We start from the raw sequence: 24,673 nt of genomic DNA on the forward strand, positions 1-24,673 counted from the left end.
TGTCCGTTGAGAACGACATTTCGTGCCCAACATTTTGTCTTTGGGCCATCCCCACTGACTTAGGAAATCTAGCTGGTTATACGGTCAGCTCAAGATTTTTAATGTTCTTCCCAAGCCGTCCCAAGAGATCCGTTGAGACACAAAATTAAAACAGCAGGTGACCAATTTCTAGGCAGTCCCCATTTATGTAAAGTGAGGCTTTGAATTACGTTCGAACATAAAAGACCATTCAAAGGACGGGGCATTTCTTTATTGTAACTTAAAAAAAAATAAATACAACTGTAACTAACTTTTGTGAGCAATTTCTCTCAAACTCTAAGTTCCGCGGGGTTCCGCGGCCGAGGGAAAGAGCGGCGTCTGCGGAGTCCGCACGGACGGGAAGGCTCGTGGGGCCAGCGGCTCCTAGTCGAGCAGGCTGAGGTCGATGTGGAAATAGACGTAAGGAAAGTAGTCTTGGTTGCCGAGCTGCAGTCCCGGGATGTCGACAGACGCCTGCAAAAGAGGACGCGGCGCTGTCGCTCTAGGTGCAGAAGGCAGTTCGCTGTCCCGTCTTTGTTTTTGAGGAGGCTCTCCGGGCCGTGACGGTATCTTCTGCCCCGCGCAGCGCACCCTCGCCACGCACACACGCACACACACACACAGCCTCTTCCTTGTTAGACTTTCGCATTGGTGAAATGTACATCTTCGTAACAGGCAGTTTCGGGATCTGGCAAGTTCCCAGGTGGGGAGGCTGACCTTAGCACAGAACCCCAGCCGCTTCTGGATCGTATACCTACATCCAGCACGCTTGCAGCCGCTACTTGATCCAGATGTCTGAAGACAGAGTTCAGAACCTCCCTTAAACGTTTGGTGGAGGACTTCTTGTGAGGCTGGAGGAGCACCGCCTGGAAATTCACCGGAAGTCCGTACCTTCCCAGACAGACAAAATGTGCGCATAAGTTACCCCAGATGGAAACGTGGGGAAAACAACCCTGACGAGAAACAGGCGGTTCTAGTAAGAAGAAAAAAGCTTCAGCTGACACCGCTTAAGACAGTAAAACTCAGTGGAATGAAATATTTAGGGTCAGAGGTGAGACTGGTGACTGGATTTTTCTGGAGGGGAATGTGCCAGAACAGGCTAACCGGCCATTTCTGGATAACGGTGCGGCGCGCACCAAAACGCGGAGGTCTGCTGGATCTGCGGGCGGGAAGCAAAGCGTACGTGAAGGAGGCCGTGCCCACGGTGCCGCTGCCTTCGCCACACACCGAGCCTAACACCTGCTTAGTCCTGTGCGTTTCCAGGATGCTGGGCCGGCAGGACCCCGACGTCCGAGCCCCGCCTAAATGGTCTTTCCAGGAGGCAAGAGCCAGAGAAGCTGGCGGGTGCAGACGGGTGGCGGCGCGTGGGCTGGGTCACGGGCGAGGGGAATGGCCCAGCCGATGGCCTCATCTCCGTGTGCCCCCTTACCACAAAGCTCCGGTACCCCCCGGGGGAGTGAGTGGAGGGGCCGTGGCCATCTTAGCTGAGCGAGCAGCCCCCCTCCTGACTCCCTCCCGCAACTCCCAGTGCTTTCCAGAAACCCACTCCACACCCTCGGCCTCACCGACACCGCTGTCTCCACCTGCTGACCACACACCCCAGGCAACACGTACGTTAAGGACGCGCATTCCAGCTCCCAGACCATGGTGCCACCGCGCTCTGTCGTCCGACCCGGTCGTTCCGCCAGTCACTGCAGGTTCCCTGGGAGCTCGCTTACCCTCCCCGAACGAGGACCCCTGTGTCCCAGCTGTCCTGTCTTTCCCAGCTCGCGAGCTCCCATCGGGGCAGAGGCACGGGTCTGTTTTGTGCACAGTCTACTGTGTCCCCAGACCTGGAGGGCGGCCGGCACTCCAACACTTCGTGAATGTTGACTGACTGCTCCTCGTCCCCCCCCCCCCCCCCCATCAAGCCTCCAAGCCCTGGGCCCCTTTCTCAGCCCACTCTCTCAACTTTGGGGCTTCCCACGTTCTTCCCAGATCCTTCCAGCCCTTTCCCTGCTGACCCTCCCTCTGGATCGATGTCAATGAACACCTTCTCTATTCTGCTCAGAACACGCCTTCCGGAACAGCCCGGTCAGCGCTCATTCTCCACAAGGCCGCCCCCACGCTGCTCCTTCTTGCTCCGCTCAGTAGAGGACCCTCCTCCTCCCTGACTGCCGAGGTCACCCGGCGGGGAGCCCTGACATGAGGCCCCCACACCGAGACCTCTGTGCCACAGGGGCGCCAGCATCATCTAACCGCTGTCCCCTTCCCTGTAACATCTCGCCATCCTGCCCTCCTTTGTAAGAAACACCCTCAGCCCCCTTGGGCTCTCATTCCAAACTTGAGAGTGCCCAGTGTCCCATGTCACCCAGTCATCCGGCCACCACACTCGAGCTTGTCCCACCGATGACCTCGTGACCCTTTTCACGGGGATACCTAAACCCTTAAGCTTCTCCTCCCTTTGACTCGTCAGCCACTCCCTCCTTCTGCCTGACTTCCCCATGGGCTTCTCTCCTCCACTCTAAATATTGGGGTTCCCCGAGGTGCCCTTTCAGTACCTTCCCTCTGCAGGGCTCTCCCTAGACGATCACGGCCACGCAGCCGCCGTCAGGATTCCGTAACCTCTGTTCCCCACTGAGATCCAGACTGACTAGCTTCCTGGCTGGCCCCTCCACTCTATGCCTGGCAGCCCCCGGTTCACTGCGCCCTGAGGGTCAACCAGCTCTCCCTCAACTGAGGGCTGAGTCTACTTCACTTTGACTTTATGGAGTCCACGAACATTTCACATCTGGAAGTGTCTGGAAGATGTCCATTTCACATCTGTCCGACTCTGAGCAGGGTGACAGAGGCAGAGAGCGCGTCGGCCCCTCCCTCCCCCCCAGGCGGGAAGTACAAAACAGCTCGGAGAAGAGGGAGACAGCGGCCAAGAGCCAACTGGGGGGGGGGGGGGCGGGGCAAAGACCAACAGGGGGTCAAAGGAACTGGCAAGCAGGTGAACTTCACCGTCTGTGTGCCCCAGCAAACGTGTTCAGCCTCTGTTTTCCCGGATTACGATCTGTCCGCAGGATAGAATATGAAAAAGCCATTAAAAAAGGATCAGGTAGCTTCACCCGTGCTGAAGAGACTGATTCAGAGCAGATGAAGACAGCAAGACGCAGGACGCTAAACGATCCCATTTGGGGGGAAAGAAGAGTCTCGAAACCATTAACCGTGATTATCTATGGGCAGTGGGGACTGGGAACTGTTTCCACAGTATGTATTTCTGAACTTGAATTTTTCAAACAGTGCTCATGTATACAACCGTATTCCGGAAAAATACAGACACAGTAAAAAAAAAAAAAAAAATCCTACATTGAGTCTTGTAAAGAATTACTTTTACATATACTTTCAGGAGAAATCCTGTTTCATCCAACTTAAGGACATCCATCTCTACCTCTCTCGAGCAAACGGGCATCCGCACTGTAGTGAGCCTGAGAACCACTGATTTTCGAGGCCAGCAGGGTCAGTCTCGGGCCCCGTCTACACCACAGGTGGCTGGCACACTCCAGGTTTGCTCGTCTACGCCCCGCGGCCCAATGCCACAGTCCGCGCCACTCCAGGCCTCGGAGATGGGTGGGGGTGGATGACCACGAGAGGAGCCACGGTCGGATCCTGGCAGCCGCCATATTGTGCTTGGACAAAACCACACTGGCCGCCGCGTGGAGGATGAACCGGAGGCACAGAACCAAGTGAGAGCCCGTGGCGAGAGCTGGCCCGGCCAGGCGAGGCCGGGACGGAGGGAAGAGAGAAAGCAGGGGCAAGCCAGGGGGCCCACCAGAAGCGTCGTGGGGTGCAGGAGTGGGCGTAGGAGGCGAGGGTGAGGGAGCAGAGGCATCTGAGCCCGCCCTGAGGCTTGAGGTCTGGAAACAGGAAAGACGTGAGCCCACGGGCGTTGACGGGGCAGCCGGGGGAAGGGGTCAGGAGGGAAGATGAGCCAGATGTCCAGGGGAAGCCCGCGTGAGGTGAGAGGCGGACAGGACGAGGTAGGAGGCGCAGACTCGAAAGGGAAAGTACGGAACAGGCCTCCAGGTGGATGGCTGGGAAGGGATGGGGGGGGGCGCCCACCTTGCAGGCAGGGGAGGGGCTGGGGAGAGCACTCCAGAGGGTCAGAGGGCCAGAGGGGGCCAAGAAGCAGGGGTGGAAGCTTCCAGAAAAAGGGTACAGCCAGCCGTGTGTGATGCTACCAAGATCCCCCCTCCCCACATAGCTCATGTCACTGCACGTGTTCAAAACGTGGCAGAAAAACAGGCTTTAAAAAATACTGCTTGATTCCATTTTTGCAAAAATTTAGTAAAAAAAAAATATGCATATCTGTAAACTAGAATAAAAAAAAGAAGCAAAACACAAAGGAACAAAAACTCCTAAGGTTCACACCTGCACACTAGCCCAGCAGAGTTTTCTCCCGGCGTTAAAATCACAGGTGATTTTTTTATTCATTGGTCGTGCTTACCTACAGTTCCCAAATCTCCCACGGTAATTGTTTTCACTTTGGTGAAAAAAACAAACAAGGCCAAATTTTGGTTGTCGTCAGTTCGGTTTGGTTCAGGGCTTTCGTTTTTTTGTGCCGCCTTGGGCTCAGAGGTCAAGGACTGAGACCGTGCTGGTGTTTCCTCTAGGAGTCGCCAGGCCCCGGCAGGTGCACGGGGCGGGGCGGAGCCTGCCGCGGAGAGCAGGACACCCGCCCCGAGTCTGGCAGGAACGGGACGCGGAGCACAGGACAGCAGGGCCCGCAGGGCCGAGGGAAGGCTCGTGTGACTCAGGAGATCCTAAACATGTTGCCAAGAGCCAGGAGGAGCGCGCGGAGAGGATGGGAGGGCCCGGCAGGTCCCAGAGGAGACTGGGGGGGGGGGGGGGCGGGGGACGGAAGGGGCAGGCGGCAGCCCAGGGGGCCCCCAGAGCTCGCTGCCCCACCCCGGGCTGGGCGCCTCCTCCACGCACCTGAGCACGGACTCCACAAACACCCTCAGGGCCTTGATGTGGATCCAGGCAATGAAGGCTTCGCTGAAGTTCACCTTGAGCCAGCGCAGCAGCGGGCCCTGCAGAGACAGGAGAGCCGGTGACGCCCGCTGGCCACTCCGCCCACGCGAGGCCGAGGAGGACGTGGGTTTTGACAGGGCAAGCCCCGAGCGGCGAAGAGATGCCCGGCGGCCAGCGGAAGCAGCGAGGTGGTTGGACGAGGGCCGGGACCTCGTCGGCCGGGCCGCCCCGGGGCGGCGGGGGGGGCCGGGGAAGCGCCGCGGGCCAGCCACCCGGCGCATGCGCGGGGCCACCGCAGACCGGGCTGCAGGGGCTGGGCAGCCCCTGACCTCAGGGCTGTCAGCAGGCAGCCCGCAGGCTTCCCTCTGACGCTGTGCTGCGAAGGGGCCCGCCTCCCAGGGAGGCGCTGCCCCGGGGTCCTGGCGTCATCCACCAGCCGCCGCTTCCAGGGCCCCCCCCCCCCCCCCGAGGAGCCCGCCTCACTCGGCCACGACAGCTGCCACTAATGCCGCTGTGGCCGCTCCTCGGGGAGAGGGAGCTTCGAGTCTTGCAGCAAAGGCACCTCCAAGTGCCCACCAAGGTCAGGGGTGGGTCCAGCCAGGGCAGTCAGGGGAGGAGAGCCGAGCCGCCCGACCACCAGCACCTGTCCCCGTCACCAGCTCCAGCCACCTCCAGACAGGGCGGGGGGCACCCTGGCCAGCAAGCACCATCCACTGCCGGGGGCAGGGGGCAGCTCCAAGGAGGCCCCCCGGATGAGGAGGAAAGGCGTTTGATGCTGGGCTCCTTGATTTGAGCCCTCAAAAGCCACCTTCGGTAACAGAAAACGCAAGGCTTTGTTTTCTCAGAAGACGCCTGCACTGGCGAGGACATGCGAGCGGGGGAAGCCCAGGGCTCCCGGGTGCTGCTTACCTCTCCCTCGCCCTCACTCTCTCTCTCTCTGTCCGTCTGCCCCGCAGCGGGCCTATCGGGGTTCCCTAGCGGGGTTACCTGAACCTTGTGGTCCGGGAAGGTGGATGATCCCTTTTTAAGAGCAACACAGGAAGTTTGCTAAAGGCACAGAAATGATTTATTAATCTTTCGGCAAACATGCATCACAACAAACAGAAATAACTCGCATCGCCTGAAAAGCACAGGGAGGCCGGCGAGGCCGGCCCGCCCTCCGGGATTGCGTGCTGGTCGGACTCGAGATGGGACCGGGGTGTTAAGGTCTTCAGGCCCCATATTCCAGGGACGGAGCCGGTGCCCACATCCCCCCCGCCCCTGCCTGGCCCCGGTCAGGACCTCCTCTCCACGGGGACAGGACGGGGACAGCTCCAGGCGGCGTTCGTGGAAACGGCTCTGCCTGAGGAGCGTGTCCCCACCACGTCCAGCCTCGGTGGCAACAGGGCAATCGGGGTGCGCTTAAGCATGCCACACGCGGACGGCGGGTGTGCTGTTGGGACACAGCCTCCTTTACCCTCTCTGCAAACAGAAAGCACAGGAAGCCCCCACCCCGTGCTCTCACAGGGGGCCGAAGCCCCAGGCCCCAGCCTGTCCCCTCTGGCTGGCGAGTAATCAAAACGGCGGAGGATGCCGACCGCACCCGCCTCCCAACAAGCTAAGGGGGAAGGGATCTACGCGGCCAGGGTAGGGCCGACCCCGGCTGACCCCCGCTCACTGGCACCCAGCGAGAGCCTCGCAGGGAGCTAAATGTTTCCGAGCTAGTGTGTCTCCTTCGCATCTCCATTTCCCCTGCACAGAGAGACCCTGGAAGGGCCCCCAGGGCAGCGTCGGGGAGCAGCACCCTCCGCCGGCGGGTAACCGGAGACCCGGGTGGCAGGTGTCGAGCTCCTGCGTATCACCTCGATCCTCGGGGGTCTGTGCCAGCGCGGAGGGAGGGGCCGAAGGCACGGACCTGACCACCTGTCCTGCGGGCAGGGCCTCCCTCCTGGACACCGTGACAGCTGCCACAGTCTAGCCCCCAACCAGAGGCCAGCCAGGGCCGGCCCCAAGGCCAGCAGGGTTGCTCAACTATGATAGAGACCACCGAGCGCTCCTGGGTGATGAGGGTTTGGGGCGAGCTGAGGTCAAGGAGAAGAACCCTTTGGTTTTCCAGCTTGTTGGCGAGCACCCTTCCTGCCTGGGCGTGTCAGGTCTGAGGCCTCAGGCCCGGGGCCACCTCAGCCCTTTGTCTCGGGAAGGGGTCTCAGCCAGAGAAGCCCGGCAGATTTGGGATCCGAAAAGCGTGTTCCCCTGGTGTGCTCACACACGTCCACACACATACGTGTGTGCTCGGGGCCAGGAGGGGCCGAAACCGTGCACGGGCACGACCGTAGGACCAGCCCCCTGTTCCTCCTCAAGGGGGATGGGACAGTCTGGGGGGGCTGGGAGAACCCTATTTTGGGAACCCCCATGCTGCTGCCACTTCTGAGGGGGTTGACTTGTCCGGAGTCCCTGTGAAAAGGCCACCGACCCAGAGAGGTCACGTCGGAGGTGCAGACTCCCCCGGCCTGACAGCAGAGAAGGCTCGGGGCAAACACTTGGCCATACGGGAGGTACATCTTGCATCATCCAAGCACATACTTACAGCCTTATGTTTACACACCGGTCTTCCTCCAACAGGCCTGAAGTACATTCTACTCATTCTTCCCCTCCTCTCTACTCCAGAGGCTGACTAGGAAGCTTCTCTGAGAACCCGCCCTGGGTGGGGGGTGGGGGGGGATGGGAGAGAAGGGACCCGGAGACATTCCACCGAGGCAGGCCCCGGGAGCCACCTGGCTTAGGCCCGCTCTGCAGCGGGAGGATGCCACGTGGGGAGCGTGCCCGTCTTACAGAGCGGGGTGCCCAAGGCCACGCTGTTCACACTTCGAGACTAAAAGCCTGGTTTTCTCCCCCCTGAGCTCAGCTGCCCTTGCACACGGGAGGTCGGCTGTTGTCAGTTCCTCCGGGACAAGCACCCACTCTTTGCTGGAAGCGTAGGGGACACAAATACAGGTGCTGGTGACAGAAGGTGTCACATCGCACCCGGGGAGCCGCACTGCTGAGAATAGCAGGGGGACGGAGGGGACGGAGCCGCCCACTTTCCACTCAGGGATCCCCACCTTGCCCTGCCCGACCTTGGGGCGGAGAAGGCTCAGGTGGGGCCCTCTTCCTGGGGGAGGTGCTCACTGACCCCCCAGAGCGTCAGTTTCTCAGCTGCAGAGCGGAGCTGGGAGTCCCTTCCTGGAAGGGCAGCACCAGGACTCAGGAGCTCGGACGGACTCACAGCTCAGGCGCCACCTCGGGGCCCCTCTGCCTTCCCCAGACGCACCCTGGCAACCCCAACACACCTCACGGCCGTGTGCCCCCAGGGAGGAGCCGCCCTTGCCCGGAGCCCGGCCGCCACGAAGTCTACTCACATACTGTTGCTTCTTATCAGACAGCAAACGGCTCAGCTCTTCCTTTTCCCTCTTTATCTCTTTCTCATCATAGTAAAATTCACGGACAGTGAACCTTAAAACAAGCAAATGAGAGGCGTTTGCCAAGAAGCTTCCAGTCGGAGCAGAGGCCCCTCCGGTGCAGACAGACCAGACCCGGAGCAACCCCCCAAGGCCAGCCCTTACTTGTTCTCTTTGGCTTTGGTTTTGAAATCGTCGATCACTTTTCGAAACAGGGTCACCGTGAAGAGGCCGCCCTCGTTGTCCTCGGCGATCAGTCTGGGGGAGAGAAGCGTCTGTTCACGGGACTCATCGCCGGGCCCGGCGTCAGAGCTGGGCTAGGAGAGCCCTGTCCTCTCCCGTCGGGGAGGCGGGTCACCGCAGAGGTGAGGCTCCGTCCCCATCAGCCCACTGGCCCGTGTGCAGGGGCCCAGCCAGCAGCGGAGGGCAGGAAACCGGACGTCCCTTATTTCCCAACTCCTGGCCGTGTGGGCTCAGCCACCTGCTGCGACCCGTCCCCTCTCGGGCTCCTGCCATTCAGCCTCCAGGCTGAGGCCTCAGGGGCCTCCAGGTGATCTAAACGCAGGCCCTCGAGGGGAGGAAAGGACAGGAGACTGGCTGTGCGGAGATGCGCGGTTCAGCTCTGGTTTGTGAAATGCCCAAGAGATCACGCTAGTCCCGGGTCTCAGTCGCCTCGTGTGCGGACGGGGGGCCCTCGCTCTGACGTGCTGTGCTCATAGCGAAGCAGGGCAGAGCTCGTTGGTGGGAAACCACCCCGCCACGTCCACCTCACGTCCGATGTTGTAATCGGACGGCCTCCCGAGGCACACCTCAACACGGGACCCCCGTGGGCACCGCCCCAAACACAGGGGTTGTCAGAGCCAGGGGCCTGCGTCTTTGGGTCACAGACCTGAAGCCCTTCGCCAAGCCCAGGCAGGTCTCGTGGACGCGCTCAGGGCCGGGTCACCTTTCCGCTCTCCCAGAGTGGGTGCCCAGAAGGGCCTCCCCAGGCTCCAGAGACTTTTCCTGAGTCACCTCTGCGGATTCTCGGGCGCCTTCTGACAACGAAGGGCCTGGGGGCTCTGGTCTGAGAAGCCAAGCCACCTACCGAGGCAGCCTTCTGGGCGGGGCCCCCTGGCACCTGGCCACAGAATGCCACTGTTACAAGAGCTGGGGGTCGTCTGCTGAGCCGGGTGACTTCAAGGACCAGCCCCTCCACCCATCTGTGTGCCTTCCTCCCCACCCCACCCGCCCCGCCCCTGCAGACGTGGCTGCCCCGAGCCTGTTCCTCTGGCCTCCCCTGTGGCCTCAGGCTATGACCGTCCTGTTCCCTGCACCCCTCAACTCAGCTCCTAACTGCTACCTCCAGTGAGTTGTGACCCTGGAAGAGCCGCCCTGCAGCAGGTACCCCCAGCCAGACGCCTCCGGGCCGAGATGGACTTGGGCAGGGGCCACCCTCCCTCTCGCCACGGTGCCCTGGGAAGCAGGTGAATTGGCATGTCTGGCCAAGACTCACCCGCCAAATCTTTTAAAACGACAAACCATTCGCGGGGCGCCTGAGAGGCTCAGTCGGTTACGCGTCCGACTTCAGCTCAGGGCATGACCTTGCGGTTTGTGAGTTCGAGCCCCGCGTCGGGCTCTGTGCCGACAGTTCAGAGCCTGGAGCCTGTGTCTCCCTCTCTCTCTGTGCCCCTCTCCTGATCATGCTCTGTCTCTCTCTCTCAAAACGAAGTGAACGTTAAAAAAAATTGTTTTCAAGGACCAGCCGTTTCAGACGTGTGAAAAGGTATAGAGAATAACAAATACCTGTGTCTCAGCCGCCCCATTTAAGACCTAAAGCAATTCTCATACAGCAGACCCCCCCCCTCCCGTGGCCCTCCCTGGGTGCACGTCGCACTGTGTCCCCAGGTCGCCACGTTTCCCATGCCCACACACCTCCACGGCTCTGCTGGGCACCTGCGTGTGCCCAGATCGCATGTGGTTTAGTTGTGTCTGTTTCTAGAGCTAAAGCAAAAGAACTTGCTTCCCCTGCTCAGTACTGCATCGTGAGAGCCTTTCCTGCTGCTGCGTGCGGCCCTGAGATGCTGGTCTCCCCAGATGCGTGGTATTCACGGTTTGTGAACCTTCTCCTGCCACCTTCCCAGGCTTCATTGGCCACTCCTGCCCTGACCCCAGGAGGCCGGACGCTGAGAATGCCTTCCTCCCCTGCTCCTGCCCTGTGGCCATCAGAGCCAGGCCCTTGCTTGACCCTCAGGCGGGGAAGAATGACCTGGGCTGAGAAGGCACCGCAGAGTGCACTGAGGGGGGGGTCTCTGCCAGGAGGCAGCCAGAGAGGGCTTCCTGGAGGAGGGAGCAGGGAAACCGCATTTTAAAAGATGGAGAGAGTCCGGCATGGGGCCGGATGTGTGGCTGCAAAGGAGTTCCGGGCCAAGGGACCCTTGTGAGAGCGAGTGGGGCGGGCCGAGGGTCCTCACACCTTCCGGCACGCTTGGTGGCCGGGTGCCAAGTTGGGGTCTCACTTACTTAGTCGACCGAGGGACCACCATGTCCGAGAGGGATTCGTAGGTTTTTTGCCATTGCGCGTAGCTTGGTCTGCGAGGATACAGGATCATTCAGTGATTTCTGCTTAAAAACTTCGGGGCGTCCCAAGTATTTGGGACCCTATATACCCCTCTTCCCAAAGGACTGGAGTGAGCAGGCCTGGGCCGGAGTGCCCCCCACCCCCCGAGGCCCTGCCATGGGCACCGAGAATCTCCTGCCCAGCCCCATCCCGGACCCAGCCTCCCCATGAAGGCCTGGGACCCCGCAGAGGGCCCGTGTGATTGTGTCGGAACTTTCTAGTCCCGGCCCTGTGTGGCCTTGGGCAAGCCAGCTGACCTCTCTGGCCTCAGGACAAGGGAGTAACAGCAGCCCGGGGTTTGTTGAGAGTGAGGCATGTGGCAGGCACGCTGCTTCTGTCACTGCGTCCCACCGCAGGTGCTGTCCCCCTGCTCCCGTGCCGGCCCATGCAACTCCCATTTAGTGCTCCCGGGGGCCAGGCCGTGGGGGGGCTCCCCTTCCTCTCCGTCGGGCAGGCCGGTTTCCTTCCGGGGTCACCAACACAGGCTGAGGCCCCGCACCACCCACCTTCCCGGGCCACTTACTTGGGCACGATGACCAGAAGTGTGACAAGATACTCGGAATCCAACACGAAGTCTTCTTTGCTCACAATATCGCTCAGCGTCCGAGTGAAGAGGTTTCCCCTGAATCCGTGTGGGACAAAGGGGGTGTGATCAGGAGAAAGGGGGAGGGAGGCAGCGTGGGCCTGGACTTCTGGGCCACACGGACCCCCTCCCCCCACCCCGTATACCCACCAGCACGCGGGCCCGGGGACTGGAGGGCAGGCAGGAGACAGGCAGGACTCAGATGTCACCCCCCCCCCCCGGGAGTGCCAGGACCCTGGGCTGAGGGTGTCCCTGACCCCCCAGTTCTGGTGGCCAGACCTGCTGTGGCTGGCAGGGCCTGAGGCCCCGTCACAGTCACCGAGGGGTGGCTGAGTTCAACACCTCCCTGGCCTGCACTGCCCCGGTGCGAGCCACCGGCTATTAGGAGGGGACCGCGGGGGGAGGGGGGCGGGGGGGCAGGCAGCTTGAGTTACTCGAGTGTCGGGCTGTCCTGAGCAGACACAGGGACCAGAGAGAGGTCCGTGTCACTTTTCACGCCTCACAGGTCCAGCCGCCAGGGGACCTTCACCTGAAATAGCTTTCATCGTGCCCAGTGGAACCCGGTCTACATCGAGGTCGTGGTATTTTTAGCACACGGTTCAAGGCTATTGTATCAGCAGACGAGCCAAGGTAGAGCTACTGAGACTGTCTGCAGCCTCAGCACCCAGCCAGGATATCAGTGCAGCACAGGACGTCTCCCTGGTGAATGGCTCTCAAGCACTCGGCCAAGGCCAAAGCCTCAGGTACAATGCCCCCCTCCAACCTCACCTCTTCTACCTGCGCCGTCACTGGTAAATCCCTTAGGACTCTCTCCGAGGGCACAGGGCCTGTACCTCCTACCTTGGCATTTCCACATTACCGTCCCACCCGTCAGGTCCTATCTGTCTGGGTTATGCCTGTACTCCCTGCACAAAGCAGATTTTCTGTAAATGTTTGTTGAGTGAATAATTGTGAGCTCTCCAAGTGCAGAAGTTCCCTTTTATTCTGCTTTGCATCTTTAGGGCCTGGCATAAAGCCTGAGGATATGGTAGGTGCTTAATAAATGTTTACCAAAAGAAGAAAAAGGGGGGCACCTGGGGGGCTCAGTCGGTTGAGCATCAGACTCTTGATCTCTTGATCTCACGGTTCGTGAGTTCGAGCCCTGCATTGGGCTCTGTGCTGACAGCATGGAGCCTGCTTGGGATCCTCTCTCTCTCTCTCTCTCTCTCTCTCTCTCTCTCTGCCCTTCCCCCACTTGCACTCTCTCTCTCAAAATAAATAAATTAAAAAAAAAAAAAGACAGGAATAACGGACAAGGAGGTAAAGAACAGCCTTACCCTCCCTTTTCCTCCCTTTCCCTTCTCTTCCCTCCCCTGCCCTCCCCTGCCCTCCCCTGCCCTCTCCTTCCCTCAGCAAACACTCTGGACAGACCAATGCTGCTGTGACTCAGTGGATGGCTCCTTCACTGGTCGACTGAAGGGGCCGCACCAGATGTTTGCTAAGCCCCAGACAATTCTCAAGGAGCCCACAGTTCGGTGATGCAATGAGGCAGGCAGATGGTCAATGCCATGACTGACCTATGCCAAGGTCACCATTTAGGGCACCCTGCCCTTTTCCCATCCTCACCCCTCCGTAGGGCCAAGGAGGAGGCAAAACTCAGGTGACGCCCATTTAGTTCTGACACAAAGTCAGGCCGCCACCAACGGCCATTTCCAGTCAAGGTGCGTCCCTCCCTTTTTGGTTTTCCATTCTCCACTAAGGCACCATTTGCCTCGTTCACAAGACGGCTGGCCCAGTGGCCATCCGAAGGGAGAGGCGGAAATGAGAGGGTGAGCTACTCAGAGGAATGGCCGAACGAGAGGACAGCCGGTTCCGACCTCCCCCGGGTACTTCCCTTCTCTGGAGTATCTGCAGAGAACTGTCAACAGAATCAGATCCAGAATCTGGGGAGACTGGGAGCCAACTCAGCCCTATTCAGGAGCAACTTCCACACTTCCTGGCAGGAGCTCATCTGGCTTTTTCTTACATGCCTCCAACAACAGGGCGCTCACTACCTTACGAGATCATTACTGCCTTCACGACCCTGGGCTTATGCTTTTCTCCAGACACCTCCTGCCGTCTTGGTGCCTCGTGACTGCTGGGCCAAGCAGTCTGCTTCCTCTCTCTCACGAGGTGGTCCTTCAGCTGAGTGGAGAAGGCACCGGAGTCCCTGGGGTTGCTCTGCTCTGGGCTGCAGAGCCCACTGCTCTTGGGGGGCTCTCACAAAGGGCCAGGCTCTGACAGTCTGGTCCCCCACTGCCTCGGCGGGGAAGGTCCTCTGTAAAGAAAGATCTTGGGGCACAGCCTAGGTATTCTGGGGAAACCGGGGAGGGTGGGAGAGGAAGGGAAGGCAGGGGAGGGCCAGCATCGGATTCCTCTCCGGGCACAGGCCCCCTCCCTGCTCGAGCCTTTCCTCCGGGGATGTGCACCAGGGTCTCTCGTCTCCTCTCCCTGCACACACCTCCTGGAGAGGCAGGCGTGCCCTGTGTCCGCCTGCCCGGCTCGTCTCTCTCTCAGATGAGGGCACAGTGACCCTGGCAAACCCAGTGACCTGAAAGGCCCGCTCCTGCCCCAGCCCGGCCCCTGCCCTGGCCCGGTTCCAGCAGGGTGGCCACTCACATGGATTTCTTCTCCAGGTTCTCCAGGTTTGTCTTCAGGGTGTTGTAGGCGGCCGTTCGGGACTTCAGGTCGGTCTCGATTTGTGCCAGTTGCTGTGTAGAAAAGCAAGAGAGTTTCGAGAGTCGGCCAAACTTTCCAAAACGGCCGTACGCTGTTCACGGTGCACTTAGGAATCCGTGTCAGGAATCCTCACATTTTTGCCCCTGCTGCTCTCCCACACGTGCCATCGTCTGGCCCTACCAGCAGCCTGCGGGGAGCAGGGAAGGGACTCCTGTCCCCACTTTGCGGGTACCGAGGCCCGAGACACGAGTGGCTCTGCCGGGATCACTCAGTGAGCTGAACCTTCTGATTTCAAGCCCTTCTTGGGCCGCCAGGCCAGCCAGGGTGACCCCCGACCTGGCTTCTATGGGGACCCACGTGATGGCTCAGCCCCGACCAGCGCCGGGTCCCCAGGCTCAGCTGGGCCCAACAGCCCCTTCCGTTCTGCGCAGGTAGGAAGGTTCCTTTCAGCCCGGAGGCAGGTCACCCGCTGGGCACTAAGGACGCCCCCTGTTCTCAAGTTTCAGGGAGCGAGTCGCGGACCGGGCCGGGCAGCGGGCCGGGCAGACAGGCCGGGGAAAGAGGGGACACGGGACGAGCCCGGGCCCACGGCCTCCCTCTCCTGCTTTCTGGCTGCCTGGCCTCAGATGCCCCATGTCCCCGGGCAGAGTGATAGCGTCCTCCCCGAGGGGTCCAAACACCGAAAGGCAAATGCCGGCCAAGGCCCACCTCCCCGGAAGCCCTCGAAACACAGTAGCTGTTAAAACGACCACAGCCACCCTCCAGGGCTCGGTGGGGTCCATGACTACAGAGTTGGTTCAACAAAGTCTGGCGCCCCACGTTATGGAGCACCGAGCGGCCGTCAAAACGATGGCAGTAGATTCCTGCACATGGGCACGCGGTGGGGTGCAGGGCCAACCCCCACGGCTCCCGACACAGATGGCACAGTCCTCCCAACTCTCTTCTCAGCCCCACGTTCTGTGACCCCCCCCCCCCGACCCGGCGGTGTACAAGTGCCCGTGTGGGCACCACTCCAACAAATGCGACATGTCAGCACTCCGCTGTGACCCGGAAGACCCCCCCAGAGTCATTATACGAGGAAACGGAGGCAATCTGAGGGCACGAGCAGTTTTGAGTTGAAACACATAGGTTTCGTATATAGATGGAAGGATCCACTTGGAGCTGTTAAACCCTGGTCACCTGTAGGGCGTTTCAAAGCGAGAGGGGGCAGCCGGCTGGCTCAGCCGGTTAAGCGTCCCACTCTTGATTTCGGCTCAGGTCGTGATCTCCCAGTTTCCGTGAGTTCAAGCCCCCGAGTCAGACTCTGTGCTGACAGCTCAGGGCCTGCTTGGGATTCTCTCTCTCTCTCTCTCTCTCTCTCTCTCTCTCTCTCTCCCTCTCTCCTCCTCCCCCACTCACTCGTGCTCTCTTGCTCTCAAAATAAATAAATAAACTTGCAAAAGTTAATGGGAGAGGAAGTGGAGGGGGTCGCGTCATGGCAAGCCTTCAACGTTTTGATCTTTACATCGCGGTATGTTTGACTTTCAAAATAAGATTGATAATTTTTTGACAATCTCTTTTCAAACCTTTTCCTTTTAGGTGATGACAGACAGACTCATGGGAAATTACAAAATTTACAAAAATAGGACACAGAGATCCCACGTACCAGTTTCCCCCGTTAGTGACATCTTACATAACATTAATGCACCACTGTAACCAAGAAACGGACACAGGTCAAATGCACAGACCTTGATTTTTAAAACCATATACATATGTATTAGGGGGCCTGGGTGGCTCAGCTGTTTGAGCGTCTGACTCTTGACTTCGGCTCGGATGGTGATCCCAGGGTCGTGGGATCAAGTCCCGCCCCTCACCACCCCTGTCCCCATGCTCTCTCTCTAATTACAATAAATTAATTCAACGATATCTATGTTTTTAAAGAAAAAAAATCGAACTAAAAAAAAAAATCTGCCCTCTTACCTTCTCTCCTGGTTTCACCGCAAGCCAGCGAAACCCCGCAGAAGAGCGTTTGGAAACCCACGGACGGTGGGAGGGGGCAGGGCTTTGGAACCGGCCAGGCCCAAACCGGATGCCAGTTCCCTGCGTGTCTGCCCGTGAGCTGGCGGTCGGGTTCTGAACCTCTCTGAGCTCGGGGCCCCGGCATGGCCGCGGGCTCACAGAATCCGCAGAGCGGGCCAGTCCCCAAGGCGAGGCCCGCCTCCACCAGACCGAGCTCCTCCAGCGGGGCCGGGTCCCCCCCCCGTCTCCGCAACCCCGGGGACGGGCCGCTGCACGGGCACCGCGGAGGGCATGCGATCGGCCGAGGGGGGCTCCCGGGCGTGTGGCTGGCCGGCACTGCCCACCGCTCGGCAGCCGTGCCCGCCGGCAGCCTTGGGGGCCTCGTGGGACTGCCCCGCAGAACCCGGGGATGTTTCGGGGGGGTGCAGACACGAGCAACCAGCGCCCCGAGGGGGTTGGCCTGGAGCCACCCCACCCTGGGCTGGACGCGTGCGCAGCGAAAGAATAAACGCTTGCCGTGTTACACTGGTGACACCTGGGGGCTTTTGTGAAACCGCGGCGTGACCCGGCCTGCGGAGACCGACAGAGCCCCGGGCTGGGCGCCTGCCCAGGTGACAGGACGGGCCGCCACGTGCCGCGTGCGGGACCGGAAGGGGGCGAAGCCCTCCCCACCCTTGAGCCTCTTCCCTTAAGGGAAGCAGGTGGGCTCAGTTCCCAGCTGTTGGGAGGGTCCGGAGGCCTGGCCCTGGCCATGTCAGCACGGGGCTCCTCCCAGGCTGGGACACCTGCCGGGACACCCAGAAAGTGCTCCTCGACGCCCAGCGGCCCAGCGGCTTTCGCCTCCCTGAGGGTCTTTCTGTGCAGGGAGTTCCTTTGACCAGGATGTCTCTACTTAACAGATTTAGGCCCCCGCTGGGGGAACAGACCTAAACCAGGGCTGCGGGCATCACACACGTGGTCCTGTTGCAGGACAACCTCAGGGAGCCAATCCTCATTGCTTCTGCCCAGCCAGCCTCAAAGAGCTGGTTCCCTGCAGTGGAGACGGCCCAGGGCTTCCTTGTGAAGCCGAGTCTCTCTCTCTCTCACACACACAAACACACACACACACACACACACACACACACACACACACACACACACACAGCCCAGCCAAGACCCGCACACCCATCCCGGATCACCTAACCTCTCGGCCAGCTTCCCCACCTGAGACCGGAGGATGCGAGAAGGAAAAGCCTCGTGTGTTCTGGGCACACAGGCAGGGCTGTCAAAACCCGTGCCCTCCTCCCACCCCCTGCTCTCCTGCCGGAGTCACCCTTCAGGGTCTCGGGACTAGAGCGAAGCTGAGTTCTGTCCTCTGCAACGGCTCTGCTCCCCCCTCTCAGCGGACGCCCTGATGTGTTCCGGGGGGCCCTCATCAGCGTCTGGCGTCCCTGGGACAGCCAGGCCAGCGAGCATTGTCCCGAGAGGACTCAGAGAGTGGCCTGAGCGCCCCGCCTGGCTCAGCCTGGCCTCGTTAGCGCAACGCGGGGCGCGGCCAGCCCCACAAACCGCGGGGTGCTTCTGGGCTGGTGACAGACGTGCACAATACCTCCGGGAAGCCACACCTGGCACAGGTGCTCTGGGCAGCCCCCCCTCAGAGGGCTTTCCAGAACGACTGCCCAATCGTCGCAGGAGGGGCCGGGACCTCTGTGATGTAAGAGTGGCGAAGGAACCGCACCCAGATTCCGGAGCCTTCTGGCCCCACCCGAGTTCCCAGAGACACAGGCCGGGCACCAGCGAGCCGTGAGGAGAACGCAGGGTCCCAGGGGCCCATCTCCTCCGCCTGACCTGCCCAGACACACCTGGGTGGCGCTGGGCTCTGAGGAGACAACAGGAAGGCTTTGTTCCTGGCCTGGCTGAGACTCTCTCTCCCGGCCACTCCAGGAAGAGACCTGCCCTTTCAGGGACTCAGTTTATGGTGGAGGGAGGGGGACAGACAATCAGCGCTCACCCTCAGCGAGACAAGCAGGAGTCAACAAGGCCGCGAGACCCCCACCATGTCCCAGAGACCTGTGCCACCGGGCTTTTATTTATGAAGTGACAGCTGGGGGCCATCGCTTACCGGGCTGGTGGGATCAGGGGTGCAGCGCTCACGGGCCTCACTTTTGTCACAGGCCCCTCAGAGCAGGAGCCTGGGCCCCTGGGGATGCCTTCCATCAACGCCTCCCAGGACTTAGGGCTCCTGGGCCAGACTCTCCACAGAAGCAGATAGTTTTTGTCCGGTAAACACTCGGGGGGGGGGGGGGGGTGGGGAGGTTAGGCTCCCATCAGCAAAGAGCAGGAGGGGTGTGTCAAAGGGACACCGGGGTCCGGGCTCACAGCACTGGTGGCTCAAGAGCAGGTCAGGGGAGTGTCCTGTAAGGTGCAGCCGCCTGCCGGGTGACAGGGCCAGAGGAGGTGCAGGGAGGGCAGGTGCCCGCCTTGAAACGCAAAAGCCCCTATCCTTGCCCAGGGCATGGAAGGCCACACCTCAGAAAGGCACCGGGCCTGGTCAGGGCTGGCAGGAGGCAGGTGGGAAGGGGACCCCACCCAGCCTCCTGGCTCTGGCCTCCCAGAGAGTTCCTCTTTGCATCACCAGGGTCCAAACACCAATGCAGATCCACCCCAGATGGTCAGCTATCCCCGGTCACCGAAGTTTCACCGTCCCCTGCGGGAAGGCCCTTCTCTTACCTTCGCTAGAGTATCCACGACGCTCACGAGTGGCTGCTTCGCAGGATATCTGGCCATGTCCCACTCAAAGTGGGTCACGAAGGATGTCAAGTCAACTGGAAGAAACACATTTCAACAAATGAGCGGGGCTCTCCCCATCTGGTGAGACCAAGGTTGCCACACCCCGGGCCAAGCGTCCCCCCTTGAACCGAGAGAAGCTGGAGGGCAGGCTGGGGGCTCTGGGAAAACACTGTCCCCGGGGGAGCAGGGCACCGAGGCAGCGGGCTGGCCTTCGGCAAGGACCCTCGGCAGCACCCACAGCCCCTCTGGAAAGCCCGCCACCAGCCCCGGGGCCGCTGGACCCGGTGCATCCTGTACCCCAAACTCTCTCCCAGAGATCTGCAGCGGGGAGATCCCGCTTTCCCAAGAGGAGAGCTTCTGAGGGCCGGGCCGATTCCCCGTCTTTTCCTGCTGTGTAGGACACACACCCCTGCTGGGTTATTGTTCTGTGTTGAAGTACCTCCAAGATAAGACTCCAGAGAGCCTCCAGCCAACCCTCCAAGACCACAGAGCCAGTTAGGGTGCCGCCTGCCCTCAGGGCGAGCTGCCTTCTCGCCTCCCTCGTCCAAGCCCTGGACGGAGTGGATTTCCACACACGTGGTCTGTTTTAAAGAAGGCGTGTCGAGCCCTGGCAAAATACTAGAAGCTTCGACTGCCGTTTTTACCCCCCGGGGTGGGGGTGCCCTGGTCACCGTATGTCCTTTATATAAAAGTCTATGTACAGGGAGTAGACGAAGTCGGTGTTTTCTCACCACGTGTCCCTTCTCCCCTTACTTTCTCCAGAAACAAACCTGAACCTGCCGCCCTCGGGAGGTTTCTAGTTCCCTAATCAGCCGCGGGCGGAGAAGGAGCTCTGGAGTTTGAGGTCAGACAAGCCACACTTGAGTGGCCCTGGGCTGATCCCGAGACCCGGGGCCTCGAGCACATTAGCATCTAAGTCCCTCTGCACCTCGGTCTCCTGACCTGAGAAATGGGGCAGGGAAAGAGGCCACACGGCCCTCCGAGCGCCTCCTTCTCAGATCAGCTCCACGCACACTTAGGGAGTGCTCCCGGGGGCCAGCTGCTGGAGACACCCAGCCCATTCTCCTGCCAGTAAGTCAGGTCAGCCTATGCAATGCTGACACAGCCCCCCAGGATCCCGTGAGCCTGTGCAAGACCAGCCTTCCTATGCTAGATTCTCACCCCGGGATATGTGCGCGCCTGCCCTTCCCAGTACGTCCTTGGGCGGATAAAAGGGACACTTTTGTTCGCTCGAAGGTCAGTCACTTACGCTGAACGTCAGCGCGCTACCCTGAGGGGAGGAACAGACCACACCCCCTAATTTCAAGGTGCTCAGTTTCTTAGAGAGCCAGGCAAACGTCAAACCGCAGTGAGCGGCAACAGAGTGTATCAGGGTGCTAAGGGTGGGAGAGACGGTGTCTGGCTCCCAGGGAGGGCACGGAGGGCGGCACGAGGGAGCTGGAGGTGACCCGAGTTTGCCATGTGGCCAGCGGGGGAGGGCGCTGGGTGTTCGCGGAGGGCGCCTGGGGGACATCCTGTGTGGGGCATGGGAATCTCTGGGACAACCCAGTGGAGCAGGAGGGCCAGGGCAGGGTCATGGAAGGCGGCATCTGCACTTTCTCCCTGTGGCGAGCAAGACACTGGGGCGCAGCTACGGAGCCCCCCATGATGTGCCAGAGATCGGCCCCACAGCGACTCCAACAGCGGGGCTGAAAAGGTCACCAAGCACCCAGCGGCTACGCAGCCAGTCAAGGGCACGCACATGCTGAGGCTTCTGGGGGCCTTGTGGGAGAGAGGTGCAGGCGTGGGAGACAAGAAGGAGCAGCTAAGAGGGGCCACAGCTCTGGGCGCACAAGAGGGAGGGCCGGCCCAGCAGGGTGCAGACACCCTGGCCAAGGAGGCCAGGTGGAGGGAGGGGACATGCATTAAGCCGGGCAGCATGAGGCAGAGGGGAGAGGAGATGGGCTCAACCAGGGGCAAGTTCGAGGCTGGTAATGACCGCAGACGACTCCCCAGGAGGCACGTGGAAATGAAACGGGGCTCGGAGGAGCGACCCAGGCCTGCCGGCAGAGGTATGAGCGCACAGGAAGTTGAAAGCGCCTTATATAAGGACGCCATCGCCGCCCATGACAGCCGTGAGGGTGGGGGACGCTGACTGCCCACCTTGGCCAGGACACAGGAATTACTTCATTCAACCGAGCTCTCAACCCTATTAAGTACTGTTATCTTCCCCACCTTAGAGGTGAGGGGATCGGCACAGGGTAGTTACCTAACTAACACCCACTACGAGATGAGACGGTGACCGCGGAGCACGTGAAGGACCACGGTCCCCCGCGGCCCGCCCACGGTCAGGTCACAGCTCCCCTGCGGGGGAGCAGGGGCCTCGTGGCCCATCTGCGCAAGAACCACGTGCTGATGCGTCTGGGCCACTCGCACCTAGAAGATGGCCTTCAGATTCCCACGGTGCCGGAATAGACAAGAGGCACCAAGGTGGGGCCCTGATCCGATAGGACAAGCGTCCTTATAAGGAGAGACACCAGAGATCGATCTCTCTCTCTCTCCCTCCCCATGGGCTCACACCAAGGACGCAGCAAAGGAACCAACCTCCCGGCACCTTGACCTTGGACTTCCAGCTTCCAGAACTGCGGGAGATAAATGGCTGCTGTGTTAGCACCGCCCCCCCCCCACCCCAGTCTGTGGTATTGTGTTATGACACTTCGAGCTAGTACAGATGTGGGGATAAATCTGGTATTAATATGGGTTTGGGAACTGCCACACTCCGGCAGGGAACGATTTTGTGCAAGGGTGCGGGCCAGGGAGGAACAGAACAAACATCTGAATTATGGGGGGGTGGGGAGCAGTCAGAGGCAGAACCAGAAGGTCGAGAAGGACTCCTCCTGGGGCAGCCGATCCCACTCGTGGAGCCCTGGCGAGGGCCACGAGTGCCGGCCACACGCTGACCGGCTGGAGCCATGGCCCGGCCCCCGCCGCCAGCCTCAGGCAGGAGATGCCGGGCAGACGCGTTCTTTGGGATCTGTGCCCCTTCTCTTCCCCGCTCAGCCACCTCCAGCACCCTGCGGGCACACCTCTGCCCAAGCCGAGCCACCTCCAGCCCCTCGCTCTCTCTCCCCGCTGCTCTTGTCCTTCAACATCAGGACAGGGCCCGGCTCCTGCAAGCCCGCCGACCACGCCGCCTCCTCCTGGCCTCGGGCACGCACCTGTTCCATGACGCTCGTGACGATGCATGACCCCCCCACCCCCCGTTCTCTTTCGGGCTCCTTGAGGGGCAGATGACAGTCTCCGTGTCTCCAGAGCCTGTCTCAGTGCCCAGCACAGAGCGAGGGTTCCATATGCGAGTCTCCCTCCTAACTCTCGGCGACTGTACTAACTCGCGCTAGCTGGGTGGCCCGGGAGAGATACATTTCGGACCACGCCCATCTCCACGCTCGGTCACAAATTCTAAGGCCTTCATGGCACAGCAGAGAGAACGAGTTGCCTCTTTCCTCTAGAAGAGCTCCTCCCATTCCTGCAAGACTCTGCCCGTCTCCTTGAGTGGCTCCTGAGCGTTCGGCCTCCGTCCCGTTCCCATCACAGCGCGGGTGGAACTGCGGGGCTGTCCCCTTGGCCCCGAGCCCTCGGAGAGCGGTCACCTCCACGTGCCCAGCAGCCAGCACGGCGCCTGGGACTTGCCAGCCACGCGGGAGTGGCCGCGAAGGAAGAGGCTGCAGATAAGGGGACTGTGCAGACCTCCCTGCAGAGGCCTCTGGAGACCTCTGGGATGTGACTGTGACCTCCCCTCCTCGGACACCTCCCTTCCCACGTCCGGAGCACCCGCTCCAGACGCTGCCCCCTGCCCTGGGTCACGCATCCAAGGGCAGCATCGCCCTGTCCGCGCCCATCACCTCTGGTGACAACACGGCCTGAGGCCGGTCCTCCGTCTCAGAAAGCCACGGCCCCCTTGGGTCTGCCGGTCCTTCCAATACGGCAGCCTTCTGCCTGCCCAGGGAAGAACCGCCTCCCCTCCCCTGGCCGAGGTCAGAGAGGCCTGGCCTCCAAGGGAGCAACTCGGGGCTGGGGCTGTTGGCCAAGGTCGAGGTCAGACCGTCAACAGCAGCTCGTGAGCGACCGTGATGTCATCTCAGAACCCAAACAAGCCCTTCCCGGCAGGCAGAACGAGGGACCTGTGACCACAGGGGCTGCCGGTCAGCCGGCCAGATCTCCAGGTGTTTGTGACTTCCGTCACGTTCTAGGGTCTGCGTCAGGCAGTGGTGTGCTTGCCCCGCGTCTGCTACAATGCAAAGCATCCCTGTCCTTCCAGCCTCAAAGCTCGGTTGGGGGCGGAGAACAAGCAGAAACACGAGATGCCGCGGCCAGTCCAGGAGCCCGTGAGGGGATGAAGTCCACTGACAGGTGAGAACACCGAGACCCAGACAGGTGACCTGCCAAGGTCCAGGACCAGGTCTGACCGCTCCAGGGCTGCTGTGGCCGCTGGCTGGCCGGGCAGCGCTGCCCCACCCCCTCCCGCGGGGAGATGGCTTAAACCCCACCTACTGGGGGCAACGCTGAGCCTTCCAGTTAATTGTGTCAGTAGCTAGTTCCGTGGGTGTCCTGCAGAAGAAAAAGAAAAAGGTTTCCCAGCCCAAACGATATCAGGAAAACCTGAGCCAAAGTCAGTCTGAACAGAGGTCTTGACTGCAATACTTTTCAGAGCCGTTACACATCGTGCATGTCAGGAGTCCTTGGCAGGAACACTGCTGTAGAGCCCTTGACCTTTATTTGCACAGGGCTGGTTACAGAACAAGGCTTAGAAGCTCTAGTCTCAGAAGTCACAGGGACCCGATTCACTGGCGGGGGTGGGGGGTGGGGGAGCTGGAGATAATGAAGCAGATTATGTAAACAAATAAAGCTGAATTTCCGGGGCGCCTGGGTGGCTCAGTCGGTTAAGCGTCTGACTTCGGCTCAGGTCACGATCTCGAGGTCCGTGAGTTCGAGCCCCGCGTCGGGCTCTGTGCTGACAGCTCGGAGCCTGGAGCCTGCTTCGGATTCTGGGTCTCCCTCTCTCTCTCCGCCCCTCCCCTGCTCATGCTCTGTCTCTCTCTGTCTCAAAAATAAATAAAAACATTTAAAAAAAAAATTTAAGCTGAATTTCCTCCTCCCGAGATGAGAGGTGGCCGGCCCTCAGAGTAGCTGCCATCTGCACTGGGGATGGGGATAGTGGAGTGATGGCCTCTAGTTCTAAGTGACGTGAATTCTGAGTAGAATATAAGCATCCTGATTGCTATTTACTTATTTATTTTATTTTTTCCTGACTGCTATTGTAATGTGAGCTCGAATCCTCATGCTTTAAAGACCAGGCTTTGATGCAGAACAGGAGCTCTCTACCTTAAGTCAGCTCTTCCATCTAGTCCCCTGCTGGAAAATAAGTCCAGCTGATCAATGAAACAAAATAATTTTTTATCAGCGCCAGCAAGAAATTTCCATGTAAACAAACAGATAGCATGTGGAAAGGTATTTGGAGAAGTGCCAATCGGTAAAGATTTGTGCTCATCCCGAATGGGTTGGCTGGCCTTAATTCCACCAGTTTGAGCCAGTTGGAGAAAACCCAAAGCAAAGGTC

The 24,673-nt window shown here is 60.3% G+C and overlaps 1 protein-coding gene across 2 annotated transcripts in view; it reads right to left on the minus strand.

Moving 5' to 3' along the window:
* Window positions 1-235: 235 nt before the first annotated feature.
* The window catches only part of ATP6V1C2 (ATPase H+ transporting V1 subunit C2), a 52,880-nt gene continuing 28,442 nt past the window's right edge, over window positions 236-24,673 (minus strand). Inside the window, exons 4-13 of one of the 2 annotated variants that reach the window (XM_047068462.1) lie at window positions 19,019-19,113; window positions 14,252-14,343; window positions 11,555-11,653; window positions 10,935-11,003; window positions 8,598-8,690; window positions 8,394-8,487; window positions 5,926-6,063; window positions 4,978-5,075; window positions 777-909; window positions 314-492 (exon numbers count right to left, since the gene is read on the minus strand). In XM_047068462.1, coding sequence (XP_046924418.1) covers window positions 403-492; window positions 777-909; window positions 4,978-5,075; window positions 5,926-6,063; window positions 8,394-8,487; window positions 8,598-8,690; window positions 10,935-11,003; window positions 11,555-11,653; window positions 14,252-14,343; window positions 19,019-19,113 — 1,001 coding nt within the window. In that variant the 3' untranslated portion in view covers window positions 314-402. Of the gene's footprint in view, window positions 493-776; window positions 910-4,977; window positions 5,076-5,925; window positions 6,064-8,393; window positions 8,488-8,597; window positions 8,691-10,934; window positions 11,004-11,554; window positions 11,654-14,251; window positions 14,344-19,018; window positions 19,114-24,673 lie in introns of both variants that reach the window. The other variant, XM_047068461.1, reaches the window with a different exon arrangement.

The sequence above is a fragment of the Lynx rufus genome, unplaced genomic scaffold (genome assembly GCF_022079265.1).
Source record: "Lynx rufus isolate CCGP_SWC_20201006 ecotype Redwood Valley unplaced genomic scaffold, mLynRuf1.p SCAF_8, whole genome shotgun sequence".
In the NCBI taxonomy this organism is placed as follows: domain Eukaryota; kingdom Metazoa; phylum Chordata; class Mammalia; order Carnivora; family Felidae; genus Lynx; species Lynx rufus.